Source organism: Euprymna scolopes, chromosome 2 (assembly GCF_053919585.1).
Source record: "Euprymna scolopes isolate OS-2025 chromosome 2, ASM5391958v1, whole genome shotgun sequence".
NCBI classification, from domain to species: Eukaryota; Metazoa; Mollusca; class Cephalopoda; order Sepiida; family Sepiolidae; genus Euprymna; species Euprymna scolopes.
The window spans coordinates 78,038,623-78,058,126 of NC_136483.1; the positions used below are offsets into that span (position 1 = coordinate 78,038,623).

Below are 19,504 nucleotides of genomic sequence, written 5' to 3' on the forward strand. Positions count from 1 at the left end.
GAGATAACCACGACGCAAAATTTAATTTGGGCCTTGATGAATATCTATTAATATATAAAAAAAATAAAAAATTCGAAACTAACGAGAGCCTTTTTTTTTTTTTTCCTTTTTGCAAAACTTTTCTTTTAAAATTTATTTTTTTCATTGAATATTTTCGTTTTAAAATAATTTTTCTCAATAAAAACAATTAGTTATTATTTAAAAAAAAAAAAGAATAGAAAAAGTATCGGACATTTTTTGGTGATGACAAAATTCGTTAATAATAAACTATTTATAACCTTACAAACAAATGAATTTATTTTTCTCTCGCTTTCATTCGTCTTTGTGCTTTTGCCGATTTACTCGATTTTGTTTCGATCAAAAAATGTCGATTTCAAACAATTGGAATAAAGAAACAAAGACAGAAGAAAAACACGATTTTTTCGACATAATTCGGAAATGTAATAATTTTGCAAAACCGGGTAAGAAAGCAAAGATTTCTTTTAATAATAATTTTGTTTAAAAAAATTTTCAAAAACAAAAAGAAAAAGTTTTTTTCTGCATTTTTTTTTTTTTAATTTAATAGTTTTTTTCTTTTCGTATAATTTCAATTGTACTATAGAGACTCTTAGAATATCAAGCCAATTTCGCTTCATGTGTTGTGATTGTGTTACTTTGACTTTGACATATAGATTTTTAAGGTCCAGGTTTTGGACCTGTTCATCGTTCCAAGGGAAAAATTTCCTAGACAACTTTGTGGCATGCGTGGCACAGAAACCCAGGAATTTGCACTTCCATTTAGGAGGATGGACAATATAAACTCGGCAGCAATCTCCAATGGGCGTCAAGCCTGCTTTTGAATGCGTTTACCGTTTGTGCTTGTACAACTGCATCTGGGAGATCATTCCATGTGTTGACAACCCTCTGTGAGAAGGTCCCTTTTGCGGACATCTAGCCTACAGTGTTTTTTTATGATTTTGAGGCTGTTCCCCCTGGTTGCGCTGTTTTTGGCGATCTGAAAAGATGGCTTTCTTGTATCATAGATCCCATGGATGTACTTGTAGAGATCGATCATCTCACCACGATTTCTCCGATGCTCAAGAGTGGGCAGTCTCAGGGTTCTCAATCTTTCAGAATATGACTTGTCCTTCAGTGACGCCAGTAGCTTGGTTGCTCGTCGCTGTACGTCTTCCAGATCACTACATAAGGTCTTATGGTGTGGCTGCCAGACAGAGTGGCCATACTCCAAGATAGGACGCACAAGGCTCTTGTACAGTTGCACAAAGACTGTATTCGGGAGGAAGTCAAAAGTGCGGCGAATGATCTCCACAACTTTATTTGCTTTTGCGATGGATTTAGCTACATGTTCCTTGGAACTCAGTTTGTTGTCGATGTAGACGCCTAGGTCTTTTTCATGATCATGCTCTTCCAGTGTAATCAGTCCAAGCGAGTTGTCTTTCAATTTGTATTTAGCCTCTGATCTCCTGCTCCTTAGTTTCAGGACGCTGCATTTCTGTGGGTGAAAATGGAGCAACCAGTCCTGTGACCAGTTCTGCAAGTGATCTAGGTCAGCCTGTAGGCTGTCTGTGGCTCCTGAGATGTCACTATGTGTGAACAACTTTGTGTCATCTGCAAACAGCTTCATTTCATTTTCGCAGAGTTTGGGTAGGTCGTTTATGTAGATGACAAATAACATTGGGCCAATGATACTTCCCTGTGGTATCCCGCTCGTTACTGGTGCTGGTCTTGATTTTGCTCCGTTTACTACTACACACTGTTGCCTAGCATTTAGGAACACCTGAATCCAGTTGAGGACTTTGTCCTAGATGCTATATGACTCAATCATTGTCAGGAGGCGACAGTGAGGCATGGAATCAAAGGCCTTGATGAAGTCCATTTAGACAATGTTGATACTTCCTCCTGCATCGAGAGTTTCTGTCCAGGTATCCATAACATCCAGAAATCACTTTTTCCATAACTACCAACGTAATAGATGCACTGAGACTAAAGCTGCTTTCAGGACTGCCAGCAACCACTGTAAAAGAGTAATAAAAAATGCAAGAGAGCTATATGCCCAGTCTGTTAAATCCAAGGTAGCTGATCAGCGGCTTGGTTCCCACCAGTTTTGGCAAATAACAAATAGGATCTTGAACAGAAGTGTGCGTTCTATCCCAACCATTATCAATGGACCAGAGGTTATCTCGTCAGCATCAGACAAGGCCAAACTATTTGCAAAGAACTTTGCAGCTAATTCTACCCTATGCGACGAAGGCCATCAACTCCCCATATTTCCTCCTATAACACAGAACAAGCTAGGTAACATACAAATATCCGTGCATGAGGTCGCCAAGCTAATAAAAAACCTAGATTCCAGTAAAGCAACTGGCCCTGATGGCATCCCAATTATAGTGTTAAAAAAGCTTCAACCAGAACTTGCTCCCATACTTACGAAACTATTTAAGCGCTGCCTTAAGGAGAAGTGCTTTCCGACCCCCTGGAAGACCTCCTCAGTTTGCCCTGTATTTAAGAATTCAGGTGATAAGTCATCTCCCTCTCAATACAGACCAATAAGTCTTCTCTGTGTTATGAGTAAGTTACTGGAATCAATATTAAATAGAGAAATAGTAAACCACCTCAGCAGGAATAACCTTCTTAGTGACACACAATATGGTTTCCGCTCTGCAAGATCTACCGCAGATGTGCTGACGGTTATATCCCACAGGATTAGTGAATCTCTTGACAAAGGCTTCCTTTCTAGGGCAATTGCTCTCGACATATCAAAGGCCTTTGACAAAGTATGGCATAAGGGTCTACTTCACAAGATTTCCAGCTATGGTATAACTGGAAATGTTTTCTCAATCATTAAATCATTTCTCTCTGATAGGCTCATAAGAGTAGTGGTAGATGGACAAAAATCGGAGGCCTGCAATATAAATGCTGGAGTCCCTCAGGGGTCAATCCTGGGCCCAACTCTCTTCCTGATCTACATCAATGACCTCCCTAGACACATACTTAAATCATTCGTTGACATCTATGCTGATGACACGACCATCTACGGCAACACATCAAAGGCTGTAAATGACGAAGTTCTCTCGGATTCTCTCTCCTCTGATCTCGAGCGCGTGGTTCAGTGGGGGAAGATGTGGCTAGTTACCTTTAATGCATCCAAAACCAAACTCCTATCCTTACATCATCAACGCTCTGATCCCCAGCTGGCATCAATTGTGATGGATGGCTCTCGTCTGGGTGAGGCCCCGTGTTTTGACAAGCTTCTGGGTTTGACCTTTACTCCTGATCTGAAATGGAACACGTACATCAAGTCTGTTGCCAAGGTCGCAGGAAAGATGGTGGGATCCTTCTACCGCTCCAGAAGATATCTCACTACTGATGCAATTCTCTATCTATATAAAAGCCAAGTACGGCCAAGGATGGAATACTGTTGCCATATCTGGGCAGGAGCTGCCAAAAACAGCCTATCATGCCTTGACAGAGTACAAAATAGACTTCGTGGTTTAGTGGGGGATGCCCTTTTCTCTACCCTGCAACCCCTCTCCCACAGAAGAGACGTTGCGAGCCTATCCTTGTTTTATCGTTATTTTCATGGCAGGTGCTCGTCTGAACTCCAATCCCTGGTCCCCCCTCGCCAGTCTTTCACGAAAAACACCCGTCTAGCTGAATCCACTGTGAAAAATTTCCCCCACTCTATATCTGTGCCTAAATCAAAACGCGGATTTCATGAGCAAAGCTTCTTTCTTAGAACTGCACGCCTGTGGAACTCTGTTCCGTCTGCCTGCTTCCCTCCGGACTACAACTTGGATGTCTTCAAGTCTAATGTTAACAAATTCCTAATGAACCGCCCCCCTTATTAAACACTTCATAAAATCTCCTCACTAACGTGATGTACTTACAATAACCCTTATCCCTGAGTGGCTTCCGGGCCTTGATAAGTGGTGATCACTGTGTAAAAAAAAAAAAAAAAAAAAGCTGAGTAGTACAGAACCTCCCCTGTACGAAGCCATGTTGCTCTGTGCTAATAAGGTGGTTTTCCCTTAAATGCCTTATAACTTCTTCCCTGACGAGTTTTTCCATCACCTTACAGAGTATGCATGTGGGACTAATTGGTCTGTAGTTACTCGCTTGTAGTCGGCTTCCCTTCTTGAAGACGGGGGAGACTGTTGCCTTTCTCCAGTCCTGTGGTACTTGTCCCTCTAGCAGAGATTTACGGAAAAGCAGTGATACTGGGTGTGCCAAGGTATCAGCAGCCTTTGAAAGAAAAAGAGGGTTGATGCCGTCTGGTCCTGCAGCTTTGTTGGTCTGTAAGTTCTTGAGTAGTTTCCATACTTTTTCCTCAGAGATTTCAAATGTTTCTAAAGGTACGTTATACTCAGTAGGTGGTGGGTCGGGTAGCGGACCATCGTCTTCTCGGGTGAAAACGCTCTGGAAGAAATCATTTAGTATATCTGATTTTTCTTTGTCTGATGTTGTTTTGCTTCCATCTTCTATTTTTAGGTTTACGAACGGAGGTCGTAGCTTTCTTTATTTCTTTTTTTTACTGCTTTTCATCCCAAACACTGTATATTGTCAGTTGGAACGTAAGAGGCTACTATTTAGGTTCGTGTTGAAGAAAATTTTTCTCTGCTATGTCTCGCGGAAGCGCTGGTAGGAGCTCGGTGAACACTCGGCGGATAGTGGCGATCAGGCTGGATATGGTGTTGTGAGAGATCATGTTGGTGATGTTATCAACATGACCAAACGAATTAGTTCAGCAGGTTCAAGTCGGAGAAGGAGGGGGGCAGTGAGCACTTCTTCTGAAGCCTAGATCTCTTTGGACTTGTGGGCCGGCGCCAAGTCCTACTGTCACACCTAGGATCTACCAGCAGCCACCTGATTGCACCAGGGATTACCACACTTTTCAGCACATCGACTTTCAAACCGACTTCAAAGATATGAGGTGGCATGATGTGGCCCTCACTTGAAAGCACACCAAAGACCATAACTGTGGCCAGAAACTTCATTGAGCTGTGCCTGTGCCCTCAAGCATTGAACCGTCCAGATTTGCATTTTGAGGGTGCTAACAATGGTCCTGTTCTCATAACTTAGGTTGGTAGATAGCATGAGTTATACAGCGGTGCATCTCCAATCTCGCTTGACATTGTGTCACTTTAAGACATGATAGAAGGCGCCTATCGCTCCTGGGATTTGTACACAACTAGCTAACTAGTAGATGGTCTGCAACAAAAAAAAGAAAAACGATTGTTAACACATGTAGAGCAGAAAAGTCTCAATGACGGTCAAGTAATATCCCGCCAGCAAACGAATGAGTTATAATTTGGTGCCTATCATTTGATCGTGTCTAACACCCGGGGCGGAGTGCTGGTTTTATCAATCAAGTAACATTTCCCAACAAATGAACATTGTCATACAGTGATATCATTCCCAGGCATAAATTTTTAAGTCAACGGTTTTCATCAAACGGAAATGGAATCATGTCATTTTTTCTAGGGCGACAAATTTATCGTTCCACCCTGTATTTTATTCTGTGCAAGTACAAGACTTTGCTTTTACCTTTTCTTTCCATTTCCATTTTTTAAATATATTTGTAACTCAATAAAACGAATTTTGGTAACAACCTCAAAATATGTTCAAGGGAAGTAATTCACTTCTGAAGAGCACAAAGACTAAAAAAAAATAGTCCTCTTTTTCAGAATATTTGCTACCACTTAGGAAAATCCGAAGCCGTATGATTATTGTGGGGAAAAAGGGTTAAATGTTATCTCAGGAGCAGGTTTCTGCTTAAACTGGAAAAAAAGGAAAACAAAACAATAGTTCAAAGCTGGTGGGTTTCAATTAAATACGGAAGACTTTGACAAATTCTAGTAGAGCGTCGAAGATTCAACATATCAATATCCTCTGAAGAGTCTCTCTGGCGATCATTTGAGAAAGGAGAGCAAGGAAGTGTAGGAATTCAGTTTTTTTTTGTTTTTTTTTGTTTTTTGTTTTTTTTTTTGTATTGGAGTCACCACTTATCAAGGCCCGGAAGCCACTCGGGGATAAGGGTTATTGTGTGTACAGTAGTCAATGGGATAATATTGTAGTAATCGTTAGTAATGGAGATTTGATAAAGTGTCTTACTTAAGGGGGAGGTTTATCAGGAATTTGTTTATGTTGAACTTGAAGACATCCAAGTTGTAGTCAGGTGGGAAACAGGCAAACGGAAGAGAGTTCCACAGGCGTGCACTTCTAAGAAAGAAGCATTGTTCATGGAATCTACGTTTTAATTTAGGCACAGATAAAGGATGGGGAAAATTACTGACAGTGGTTTCAGCTAGACAGGTGTTTTTCGCGGAAGATTGACGAGGGGGGGACTAGAGATTGGAGCTCAGACGGGCACAAATGATTTCATTATATCTCTCCACTTTGAGGATTAAAGGCAGTTGTTCCAGAATCTTAAAAGGCTATATATTTTCATTCTTCTGGCTTGATGGCAACTTGATGATAAGCACTGGTTGTATCAAGAGTGCTAAAAACTTGGTAAATGGCAATTTCATTTATCACGTCTTCTATTTGAAGAAAAGGATAAGTGCAGAGGAGAGTAAATCGGTTTATCATTTGGGAGTAATCAACAACAAGTCTCTTCCTGTAATTTTCAGGGAATACTACAAGCGTTTGTGTACAGTACAGGGATTGAGAGGGCTCTATAATACCTTCTTTTAGCATATGGGATATTTCAGACTGAATAAATTTTGCATCTGGTAGGGTATGTCTCCTAGATTTAACTGCCAATTGGCGACAGTCAGGAGTAAACAGAAAAGGGTAAGAGACATTTTTAATGGTGGTCAGTCAATGGTCAACAGTAATAGGGGGAAGGTGTCCTCCAAAAGGTATTTCCACTGAAGGATGTTGACTTAAAAATTTATGCCTGGGAATGATATCATTGTATGACAATGTTCATTTGCCGGCTAGTGGTACTTGATTGAAAAAACCAGCTCCCTGGGTGTTAGACATGATCAAACGATAAGCACCAAATTATAATTCATCTGTTTGCCAGCGGGATGTTACTTGACCGTCATTGGGACTTTTCTGCTCCCCACGTGTTAACAAATGGTTGTCTGTCAGGGAAAGTTACTTGCTTCGTCATGTGAACAACTTCGGGGCCCGCTGGTGTTAACAAACGGTATTCCAAAAACAATAAGACATACCTCAGTGATGTGGACTTGTACTTTGTTGATGTCCAATTCAGCTCACTGTTTCTTGGGTCAATCTGGCTGTGATGTCAGCTTGGTCTGGATGGTGACAAATGACACACAGCACAGGTTTGTAAACAAAGAACTTAACTATTTATTTTACAATATCATATATTATACATTAATAAAACAATTACAACTGCCTTCTTTTACCCTAGCTAGGCTACCTTAGCTAATTCTTTTCATAGAAGGAAAGAGGTGCTCCCACTTCATCTCTCCACAAAGGCACTAAAATATGCATGTTCACTGCATGCTGGTCAAACAAGAAAGAGAGTTGTAAGAATGGAATTATGGGAAAAATATTGCCTAACTCTTACATGACTGGTCTCATCACTCAGCAAGAATATTTGGGTTACTACAGTGGGTGTGGCACCCAAACAAATAGTGCCACAACTGCATAGGTCGGCCATAATTGATAGCTTGATATTATCGTACTACCTTCCATTCAGACTTAAAGAGATAACACAATGTTTGAGAGTAGAGGACGAATGAAAACTGCTGGCTATTAAAATTCTCTCAGAACTTGGAACAATAACCAGTCCCCTTTATCAGGAGGGATGAAATGTTCATAGCTTCTACTATCAACGAGTATCCGCATAGGTTTCACCTTAATTTTTCCAGATAAGGATGAATGAGATAGTCTCTCCGAAAAAGCACACAAAGGAACTGAATTACCACAAGAGATTTACTGTAGTCTATAGCAGACACCGTCAGTGATCTGCAGATTCGTGCAAAATAACCCTTTTTATAGTTCCTACATATAGAATTTTGACAGAGCATCTCGCCCTGCCATGTTTTGGGTTTCTACAAAAGAAACATTTCAGACTGTAGCGGGTCACTACTGTAAGTTGCTCAGTGCATACCAACTGGTCAATCACAATTTCTTCAATTTCAGCTGTGGTCACTGAGGCTGTCAAGAAGTCCAATTTGGTGTAAGAAGTTAGCTCTTTCTGGGCTGTTTCTAGTGTGAAAGTCTGGTCGTACACCACATGCAAATTTAATATTCTGTTTTCAAGGAGTCTCTGTCTGATATGGGTTGACGATATCTCATTAATAAACACATTCTTGACGTAATTGCTCCTCACCTGTGTAGTCATCACGGCCTGGATATCACAGTCTTTAGCGAGTTTTTTCAGAGACTGCAAATATTGGTCCACGTTCTCATTTGCCTGTTGTGGAATCGCCAATAAATATTGGCAGAAGATGTTGTTTTTCGGCTAGACCCCTTTGAGAACATTAATAGCCACTTGATAATTGTTCACATCTGAAATGTGTTTATAGATAGCCAGAGAAACAAGGTTGATCAATAAAATTAAGTTTTAACTCATCCAAGGCTCAGAATCGGATACCTGCTCCAGAAAAGTGTAGAAAGATTTTCTAATATATCCATATATCTGCAGTGTTCGATTTTGTGCGGTCCAGTCAATCGAGTCTGAGGTATTTCTCCATTTATATGTTCTAAGTTAAATAAATTGTAATGAAAAAGTCGAAGTTGGATTAAACTTGGGAAGCTTTATTTAACTTAGAACATCACAAAGAACATGGAAGAGAATCCGTATTATTTGGATTCATCAACCGAAACGTTATGAAAATCACACTCAAGATGAGAACAGTAGTCTGATGAATCAAAATAATACGAATAACCAATCCTCATCTCAAAATTCTGAAACGTCATGGAAGAGAATGTTCAAGGGAATTAATTCTCTTCCGGAGAGCTCAAGTAGACTAAAAAGAGTTCTTTTTCAGCACACTCGTAGTCCAAGGAAAGAAACGGTGTTTATTCAGAATTAAATTTATTTAAAGAACAAAAGTACAGAAAAATCTTTATGCTGTGCATACTCATCACAGAACGAATGTCATATTCCAAAAATGATGTAAATTGATCAAGTAGTATTTTTTTTTTAACTAAGAAAATCAAATTTTATGACTAAGCGAGTTGTAGTGACTTTATAAGCCATGATAACATAAATAAGGGGAAGGATAACTCAATTCGAAGTATTTAGACCAAAATCAGGCTTACATTGAATACATTTAGCATTAAAATCACTAAAAATCGTAAATTAAATTGAATAAGCACCAAAAAAAACTATCAGAGGGTAGAAGTCCATTTTAGGTGTGTAAATTAAGACTTAAATGAAACATGTATTAGCAGCAAATTAAAGTCTAAGCAGCTAAAGTTTTCGATGCTTCTTTGTTATAATAGAGAATATCGAAAGTTTTGAATTTTAAGTTAAACAAATGGTAATTTCTTAAATGAAAATATCCAAAAATTACAAAAAAACAATAAGGTAGAAAATTAATTATTAATAAAAATAGTTTTCGAAGACAATTCGCATAAATTGAGTTCCGCTAAAAAAGAAACTGGAGAGTTCAAATCGTAACAAGGGAAATAATTATTTTCTAAAAACTGCAATTTAGCAAAACTCAATTTTCGCTGACATGATAATTAAGTAGATACTATTGAAATTCAATATTTCAAATTTTACCCTTATAACAAAGAAGTGCCAAGTTTTCAATACATTTCTTTTTTCTTTTTCTTTTTTTTTTAATTCTTTTTTTAGCCATCATGACTGGTTGATCTCATACGCCATCTGCGATTGTCCCACCGTACACTGTAATTCCAATGAGAAATCAAAATGAAGTTTTCAACTTAGCTGCATTACTTTCAAATATCTCTGACATAAACAACTATTTGCGATGACTAGCAGTACGACAATTATTTTAAAAAATCACTATGACGAATGCGAAACATGGTTGACCAATAATCCAGGCAAAATTGATGGCATAGATGTCAATGGAAACTCAGTAGTCATTGAAATTGATGAATCGAAGTACTTTCACAGGAAATACACCAGGGGACATTGCACAGTCAGTTTTGTACATCCCAGGATCTTTTTTTTTTTTTTTTATCCTATGTCCATGAATTTATTTTTTGCAATAGGTTTTTTAATGAGGACTTGTTTCTCATTATGCTGACAATTATTCCCTCTAATATTGTGTTGCTGTTGTTGTACATTGGGTCTAATAATACAAATACAAAATAAAATAATAGCTTTTTATGATTTTATTTAAGTCATTAAATTTATGCACCGAAAATACACTTTTACCTTATTAGAATTCAAGGCTTCCCTGTATCTAGGGACCTCAACAGTGAAGGAATGGGATTTTTCTGCTCATCGTGTTAGTCAAGAGTATGTACGTTGAGGAGGTTCAAGTGCTATGAGTTCATCAGAGCACATTCCATTAAAATACTTGTAAAACAGTCACAGGGATAAAGATTGGAGCTTGACTGGTAGTACAAAACCTATTAGATTTGAGACTTTTTTATGGACCCTGTCTAAGAGGAAGAGACTAGTGCTAGATGCATCAGCCCAGATGTGGCAATAATACTAGCATTACAAGTTGATTTTTTCTTTTTTAGATAATTGTTATTTTATCAACTTGCATGAAAAGAGATATGTAAAAGATGCTTAAAAACGTTTGAATTATGCAAATACCATCAGTAGTTCAAAAGTTATGAGAATTTTAAGTGTCAAAATTTAGGCTTTTTCGGGGACATTTTTCTTAAGAAAAAGTGGGCTAAATTACAAACCTCAACATTTCAAGAAATTTATTTATTTTTCAAGCTATTCTCATGAAACTTGGCACTCTTATGTAAAATTGTGTGCTCTTTTTAATTATGCAATCAAATCTGATGTATCTCTTTACCATAAGCTATGAATTATAAATTCAGATGTACAAATTTCAATTTTTTTTAAACTAGCACATGGTATCATACAGTGGATGTCTATTCATGAACAAAACTAAGTATTATAGTAGTATTTAAATATAGCTTTATTGAGAGCAGGTATTTTCCTGCCTCCTCACCAAAGGAGAGCTTAATCTTGGGTGTAGTCATTGAATGCCTAAAGAGCATTCATGGCTGGTATTTACTACTCCCCTTCAAAGAAAAAAAAACAAAAAACAATTAAGTAGATATGATTAATCTCAGAAATAAATCGAAGAAAATTTTTCATATAGATTTTGAATTTCTGTAAAAGATGGAAATTCCCATAGTCGACCAGAACTTATGCATTTTAGGACCAGTCCAATTTTCAGTTTTGTAAATCCTCGCTATCTGGCCCAAAATACACCCCTATTTTCTGAGATGCAACCATAAATCATACTCTACATGAATCTTCGATGTAACTTTCACAGTACCAGGATACCAGAAATCCTGATAAGCAACAACTATATATTCACCAGTTGATGGTAATTTTTGTCATTTCTATTGTTGTTTTACTGAAAATTTAATTATGTAAACAAAGAAATAAAACGGTAATTTTTTACGTTTTTCCACCTTAACAATGAAAATGATTACTTTTATAGGTTTTAGAGTATGCTAAAAACGAATACCACATTTAAATTTTCTGCAAATAAGTAGTTTTCCGGGTATTAAGCAATGCCATTTCTTATGTTATCGCTGGTGATCATCTTGGTACGCTCAAGCGCGCAAACGCAACCCCGAGAAACTATGCACAAATGCGCATACCAAGATGGCCACCAGCAATAATATAAGAAATGATATTGCTTAATATCCGGAAAGCTACTTATTTGCAGAAAATTTAAAGGCAATATTCGTTTTCAGCATACCCGAAAACCTTTTAAAGGTAGTCATTTTAAAGAAAAATGTTAAGGTGGAAACAAGGTAAAAATTTACAAACTGCATCACAATGAAATTCTTTATCGATCCGCCTAATTATTATTATTATTATTTTGATATGATATCCTCGGTTAAAAAAAAAATTTACAGATTCGAAAAAATGGTCTTGACAATGAGTTAAAAATAAATTCCAGTTTCATAATATCTTTTTTATTTAATTGTTAGGTGAAAGTACAGAATAGTTAACAAAACACATTTCCTTCCCCATGTTAAGAATGGGTTTCTAAATAATAATGTTATTATTACAGCATGGTAGCATAAGTGGACAAGTACTTTTTATTTGTTACTAGCGGGAGTACCTGGCGTTGCCTGGGTGTTTAGAGGTGTGTGTGTGTGTGTTGGAGAGGGGGGGTAAATCAAAATAGAATAAGCAAAGTAGTAATAACCCTGTTCAAATATAGAATATTTAAACAGGGGTATTACTTCGCATATTAAAAAAAAAACAATGTTAAAACTTTAAAAAAATCGGGGAAAAAAAAACAAAAAAAAAAACGAACATAATGCAAACGAACGATGTTAAAATTTCTTAAAATCGGAAAAACAAAAACAAAACGCGGACGTGATGGAAAAAAACAAACAAAGAAAAAACGAACATGATGCAAAACGAACGATGTTAAAAATCTGAAAAATAAAACCAAAAAAAAAAAGAACAGCGAACATGAAAGATGGCATAAATAATCTTGTTTCAATATAGTATTGTTTGGAAATCAAATTTGAAAAACTTGAAAATAATTTTTTTAAATTGACAAACTCAGAATAAGAAATGACTAGTCAAGTAAGACGAAAGCAGAAAAACAGTTTTCTATTTTTAAGAGAATACTTTTGTCAGTTCAGCGCATTATTTTAGCATTAGCGCTTAGCGAGCCGTTTTTCTGTTAATTTCTATAAAAGATAACATTTTAAAGAAATTTCCACACGATTAATAATTATCAAATATTTACATATTATACATGAAAATAATTCTGAAACTATTATCTATATGAAAATGGATGATATATGCCGATTTATCTTATCAATTTTGAAATCTTCTTCGTCAACTTTGATCGGCTGTAACTTTGCTTCCTGTGGTCGTAATAATAAAAATAAAATACCATAGAAATGGACATCTATGTTTATATAGCCTGTAAAATTTCAGCCATATCCAATCAAATTTAACCTCGTGCATATGTATCCAAACGTAACGTATAAAATGAAAACATTGAAAAAAGTTTCCCTTTTTGTTGTCGTCATTTTACCGTTTTTTCATTTTTAACTTGGAACATAAAAACATTGAACGCATAAAAGAAAAATAAATTAACATCATTGGAATGCTTATTTTATTCTCTTTCTCTCAATATAATTCTTTTAAAAACTGACCAACAAATAAAAAAGATATGACTTGTTGAAACACATTAGGTATGTAATATTGCCGATGTCCACGAAAATACAGCATACACTTGTAATGCTAATAATACTCCATGCATAGGCAAATTGTGGCTTTGTAAAGATATAGGATACTCTCTGGTATGAGTAATTTTCTAAAACAGTAGAGGGAGCTCACCTTCTTTGCAGCAAATTTCAATAAAATTTATTATTGTCTGAAATTGAATTTCTTGACCTGAAAAAATATTCTAGTTTATTTTTGAAAATTTATAAATCTGAACTTCCTTGAAAGTTTCTTTTTTTATCTGTTGAGACCATTTTTTTTTTTTAGATGTTATTATTATTAAATGAGTGTCAAGTAAGTTTTAATCTTTTCATTATATATGTGCAAAATGAATGGTCGATCCCCCAAATCATTTTTGGCCCCTCGCTTCACCTAAAAATTCACCAAAATTTTGAAAATCAACCAATTTTAATGAAATTTTCACTATTTATTAATTAACGATCACAGAATATAATGAATCCATTGAAATGTATTATTTTATGTAAACAAAAACAATTTTACTAAAGTTATAGTTTTAAGTACTAAAAGAATGCGTGAATTTATTTTATTTTTTATGAGAATAAAGCATTGTCGATGTTAACAATTAAAAATTAAAAAATATATATTTCAGGAACATTATGAAAGAAGCCCCTAAAGTCTGTGTTGATGAAATTAGTGTAACTCAAAAAAAAAAAAAAAAAAAAGTAATTTCTCAAATTAACAATATTATCATTGAGTTAAGCATTGTTTATTTAATATTTTCACCAAAAAAAATAATATAATTGCAAAAAATATTTAATGTGATTTCAATGATAGCAGTTTCCAAGGAAATTTTAAATGCAATATTGTAATATCTCTCTTGTACACATGAACGTGTAAACTTCAGTGTAAAGGTTATTTTTAAGATGGCCACCAGTAAAGATAGTCGATATAAAACTTGGAACAAAGAATAATTTTGATGAAAAGATATAAAACTTGGAACAAAGAATAATTTTGATGAAAAGATATAAAACTTGGAACAAAGAATAATTTTGATGAAAAGATATAAAACTTGGAACAAAGAATAATTTTGATGAAAAGATATAAAACTTGGAACAAAGAATAATTTTGATGAAAAGAAGCAAAGTCTTGGAAATCGGTCCAGACAAGGTGTGAAGCCACTTGATATAAGGAGCTAACAAGAACAAAAGATGATTATCGGCTTCCGATGCCTTCGTTCAGTCTTGGAAGACAAAGGATACTTCCAGTAGGGGCAGCTGCACGTGTTATTGTGTGGCAAGTGTTGCACAATCTCCAACCACACCTCTCCTTAAGTCCAGTGGCAAGGAGAAGTCCAGAACGATTGGAAACAGTGCCGAGATAAGTGGTGAGCACATACAGCATTAGTTTAGAAAAAAGCAAGGTTACAGGTCAGAGGAAAACAGCAGCAAGCCTACAGCTTTTGTAAAGGAGCTACTGAAATAGGAAGCTGTATTACAATGAGATATCAAAACAGTGAATTGATGGAGACCACTAGACCAACAAGTCAAATGAGCTGAAACAAAAGATGCAGGGAATAGATCAGACAATTCTGAAGAACACTTGCCATATTGCCATAAAAATATTTGTAAAAATAGACTGAGATTAGCAACATCATGTCTATGAGAGAGAAGTTGTAATGAAGAAGAAAGAGTGTGGCCAATCAAATTATAGATATGTTTCGACACCTATCAAAAACCCTCAAATGAAACAGAGATTCACCAGCCTAAATATGACAACAATACTCTTATTGTAGATTTGTAAAGATAGGGAAGAGCCTCAGGTGTGAGAAAAGTTTTAGAGTAGTAGAGAGAACAAACTTTTTACAAGAAGCAGAAAGAGCAATGGATTTAATATATAAACTCCAAGAAAGATTTGATAAGAAAAAAAGACCAAGAAGTTTTAGCCATCAATGAGAATTTCAGGAAGAAAAGAGACATATCTGTTGCAGTGGGCTGATAGGTGGGTGCCGATCAATCATACTACGAAGAAAGTAGATGCAAGGTAACGGCTATAGCAACGAGATGATAAACACAGATGAACAGTTAAAAGATAATTAATATTGTGTATTTTATTTACTACAAAAAAGGTAAATATCATTAGGAAATGGGATAGTGTATCTTGATTGTCCTAAGTGCGAGGCAGGACGCCTCATAAGATTAACATTTGAATATCCCTGAGGTATAGTGAGGTGTCACAGGGTCCCGACTGTGTAAAATGACAATGGAACAGGGAGCTGGACATTGATAGGCACTGGAATAGGGAGCTGGAACCGCTTGAGCAGGTGTTGTTGGAAGGAGGAGCAGGAACTGGAGTAGCAGACTGAGAGGAAGTCTCAGGTGGCAGACAGCAGTGGAGAGTGAAGGTTATATCAGATATAGTAGTTTATATGTCCTGAAAAGGACAAGTTGAATCACATATGTTAGGGGAGTATCTTTCATGCTCAATTTTCTGAAAAAAGATGTGTTTGAACTCTTTGATGTTTGTAAATAAATAATGCGTGCTGTGATATATCTAGAATTGAAAAACACAAGCTGTCTTATTAGGATTAAACAAAACAAACTATTTTGTACCCCAATCCATAACTGAACCTAGATCAACTTCTAAATTAGTTGCATATTTTAATTGATCCGAGAGGGGCGGATGAGATATCTCTTCTTTTGTTCTTGTTAGCTCCTTATATCAAGTGGCTTCACACCTTGTCCGAGAGGGGCGGATGAGATATCTTCTCCAATATCAGGGGTCTACGTTCCAACCTTCCAGAGGTTGAAACCCAATTACAGGAGACGAAACTGGACATATTATTTCTAAGTGAAACTGGAATAGGGCCGACCACTTCCCTAGATGAGTTCATAATTAATGGATACTCCAATTTAACAGCTAAATCTGACACCCAAGATCGCCATGGGCATGGAATATGTGCCTACATTAAGGATGGCTTCCCGTGTGGCAGGGATATCTCTAGAGAAGATCCTAATTTACCCTATATGTGCTTCAGGGTTGCACTTGCTAACACCACTGCATTTATATTTGCCCTCTATAGGCCCCACAACAGCGGAGTTACTATCTTTAAGAGCATACCTGAGAAAATAGACTACATACTGTCTTCACATCCCTCGGCTAACATCCACATCTGTGGTGACTTCAACGTCCATAACGTGGAATGGCTGACCCATTCAAATAAGACAGATGATGAGGGGAGGTTTTGTCATGATTTTGCCATTGCTTATGACCTCACTCAGATTGTTCACGAACCCACCCGTGTGCCCGATACACCCGATCAATATGCAAGCCTCTTAGACCTTTTTCTCTCAACTTCTCCTGAGCTATGTTCATGTACCGTTCATTCTCCTCTAGGATCCTCCGACCACTCCGTCGTATCAGTTAAGATAAAAACGAAATGTAAGAAGCCCCCAGACGTACCCCTCCACCGTACTGTATACCGATACTCTATGGCTGACTGGGATAGCTTCCGTACATTCATATCTGATTTACCTCTGCACTCCATGTTTAAAAAGGAAGTGTCCTCTATAGTATCAGATCTGACCGAATGGTTAATTGTAGGCATTGACCAATTCATACCATCTAAAAAATTCCAACAAAAACCTAAAAGCCAGCCATGGTTTTCCCCAGAATGTGCTGCTGCTATCGCGCACAGAAATCACTTTTTCCATAGCTACCAACGTAATAGATGCACTGAGACTAAAGCTGCTTTCAGGACTGCCAGCAACCACTGTAAAAGAGTAATAAAAAATGCAAGAGAGCTATATGCCCAGTCTGTTAAATCCAAGGTAGCTGATCAGTGGCTTGGTTCCCACCAGTTTTGGCAAATAACAAATAGGATCCTGAACAGAAGTGTGCGTTCTATCCCAACCATTATCAATGGACCAGAGGTCATCTCGTCAGCATCAGACAAGGCCAAACTATTTGCAAAGAACTTTGCGGCTAATTCTACCCTATGCGACGAAGGCCATCAACTCCCCATATTTCCTCCTATAACACAGAACAAGCTAGGTAACATACAAATATCCGTGCATGAGGTCGCCAAGCTAATAAAAAACCTAGATTCCAGTAAAGCAACTGGCCCTGATGGCATCCCAATTATAGTGTTAAAAAAGCTTCAACCAGAACTTGCTCCCATACTTACGAAACTATTTAAGCGCTGCCTTAAGGAGAAGTGCTTTCCGACCCCTGGAAGACCTCATCAGTTTGCCCTGTATTTAAGAATTCAGGTGATAAGTCATCTCCCTCTCAGTACAGACCAATAAGTCTCCTGTGTGTTATGAGTAAGTTGCTGGAATCAATATTAAATAGAGAAATAGTCAACCACCTCAGCAGGAATAACCTTCTTAGTGACACACAATATGGTTTCCGCTCTGCAAGATCTACCGCAGATGTGCTGACGGTTATATCCCACAGGATTAGTGAATCTGTTGACAAAGGCTTCCTTTCTAGGGCAATTGCTCTTGACATATCAAAGGCCTTCGACAAGGTATGGCATAAGGGTCTACTTCACAAGATTTCCAGCTACGGTATAACTGGAAATGTTTTCTCAATCATTAAATCATTTCTCTCCGATAGGCTCATAAGAGTAGTGGTAGATGGACAAAAATCGGAGGCCTGCAATATAAATGCTGGGGTCCCTCTTGGGTCAATCCTGGGCCCAACTCTCTTCCTGATCTACATCAATGACCTCCCTAAACACATACTTAAATCATTCGTTGACATCTATGCTGATGACACGACCATCTACGGCAACACATCAAAGGCTGTAAATGACAAAGTTCTCTCTGATTCTCTCTCCTCTGATCTCGAGCGCATGGTTCAGTGGGGGAAGATGTGGCTAGTTACCTTTAATGCATCCAAAATCAAACTCCTATCCTTACATCATCAACGCTCTGATCCTCATCTGGCATCAATTGTGATGGATGACTCTCGTCTGGGTGAGGCCCCGTGTTTTGACAAGCTTCTGGGTTTGACCTTTACTCCTGATCTGAAATGGAACACGTACATCAAGTCTGTTGCCAAGGTCGCTGGAAAGATGGTGGGATCCTTCTACCGCTCCAGAAGATATCTCACTACTGATGCAATTCTCTATCTATATAAAAGCCAAGTACGTCCAAGGATGGAATACTGTTGCCATATCTGGGCAGGAGCTGCCAAAAACAGCCTATCCTGCCTTGACAGAGTACAAAATAGACTTCGTGGCTTAGTGGGGGATGCCCTTTTCTCTACCCTGCAACCCCTCTCCCACAGAAGAGACGTTGCGAGCCTATCCTTGTTTTATCGTTATTTTCATGGCAGGTGCTCGTCTGAACTCCAATCTCTGGTCCCCCCTCGCCAATCTTTCACGAAAAACACCCGTCTAGCTGAATCCACTGTGGAAAATTTCCCCCACTCTATATCTGTGCCTAAATCAAAACGCGGATTCCATGAACAAAGCTTCTTTCTTAGAACTGCACGCCTGTGGAACTCTGTTCCGTCTGCCTGCTTCCCTCCGGACTACAACTTGGATGTCTTCAAGTCTAATGTTAACAAATTCCTAATGAACCGCCCCCTTAAGTAAACACTCCATCAAATCTCCACACTAACGTAATGTACTTGCAATAACCCTTATCCCTGAGTGGCTTCCGGGCCTTGATAAGTGGTGATCACTGTGTAAAAAAAAAAAAAAAAAAAAAATGAGAAGCAACACTAGAATAAATGTTAATTTTCCGAATAATATTCCGTGGAAGATCATTTAAAACGATTAAAATATGCATAAAAATATCTTTTTTACAACATTCTTTGGTTTTAAATAAATTATTTTTACATAACTTATTAAGAAGCTTGGCAAATGTGAAGTTTCCTGACCTGATGATTTATCAAAAAGGCAATATGCGTTTGCATTTTTGACACCAGTGCACTTTTACTCACCAGAAGTATTATTTTGTTTTCATTTTCAGAAGATTAACATTAGCAAAAAGAGAAGACAATTCAAAATTAATGTTTGTTTTTCTAAATATTCTAAAATGACTGTTATAATTCTTAAGACTTTTATTTTATTTAATTAAAGAAATTTCTTCTTCAGAAAACAAAAAAGTAAAAAATTATATAAAAAAAAACATTCCATCCATTTCATAATGAACTGAATGTTGTATTTGTGCATTTCAAAAA

At 37.2% G+C, this 19,504-nt stretch overlaps 1 protein-coding gene across 1 annotated transcript in view; it reads left to right on the forward strand.

The window, feature by feature from the left end:
- Positions 1–214: 214 nt before the first annotated feature.
- LOC145292773 (uncharacterized) overlaps positions 215–19,504 on the forward strand; it is a 43,128-nt gene continuing 23,838 nt past the window's right edge. Inside the window, exon 1 of the mRNA XM_080138811.1 lies at positions 215–461. Within this exon, the coding sequence (XP_079994937.1) occupies positions 290–461 (172 nt within the window). The 5' untranslated portion in view covers positions 215–289. The remainder of the gene's footprint in view (positions 462–19,504) is intronic.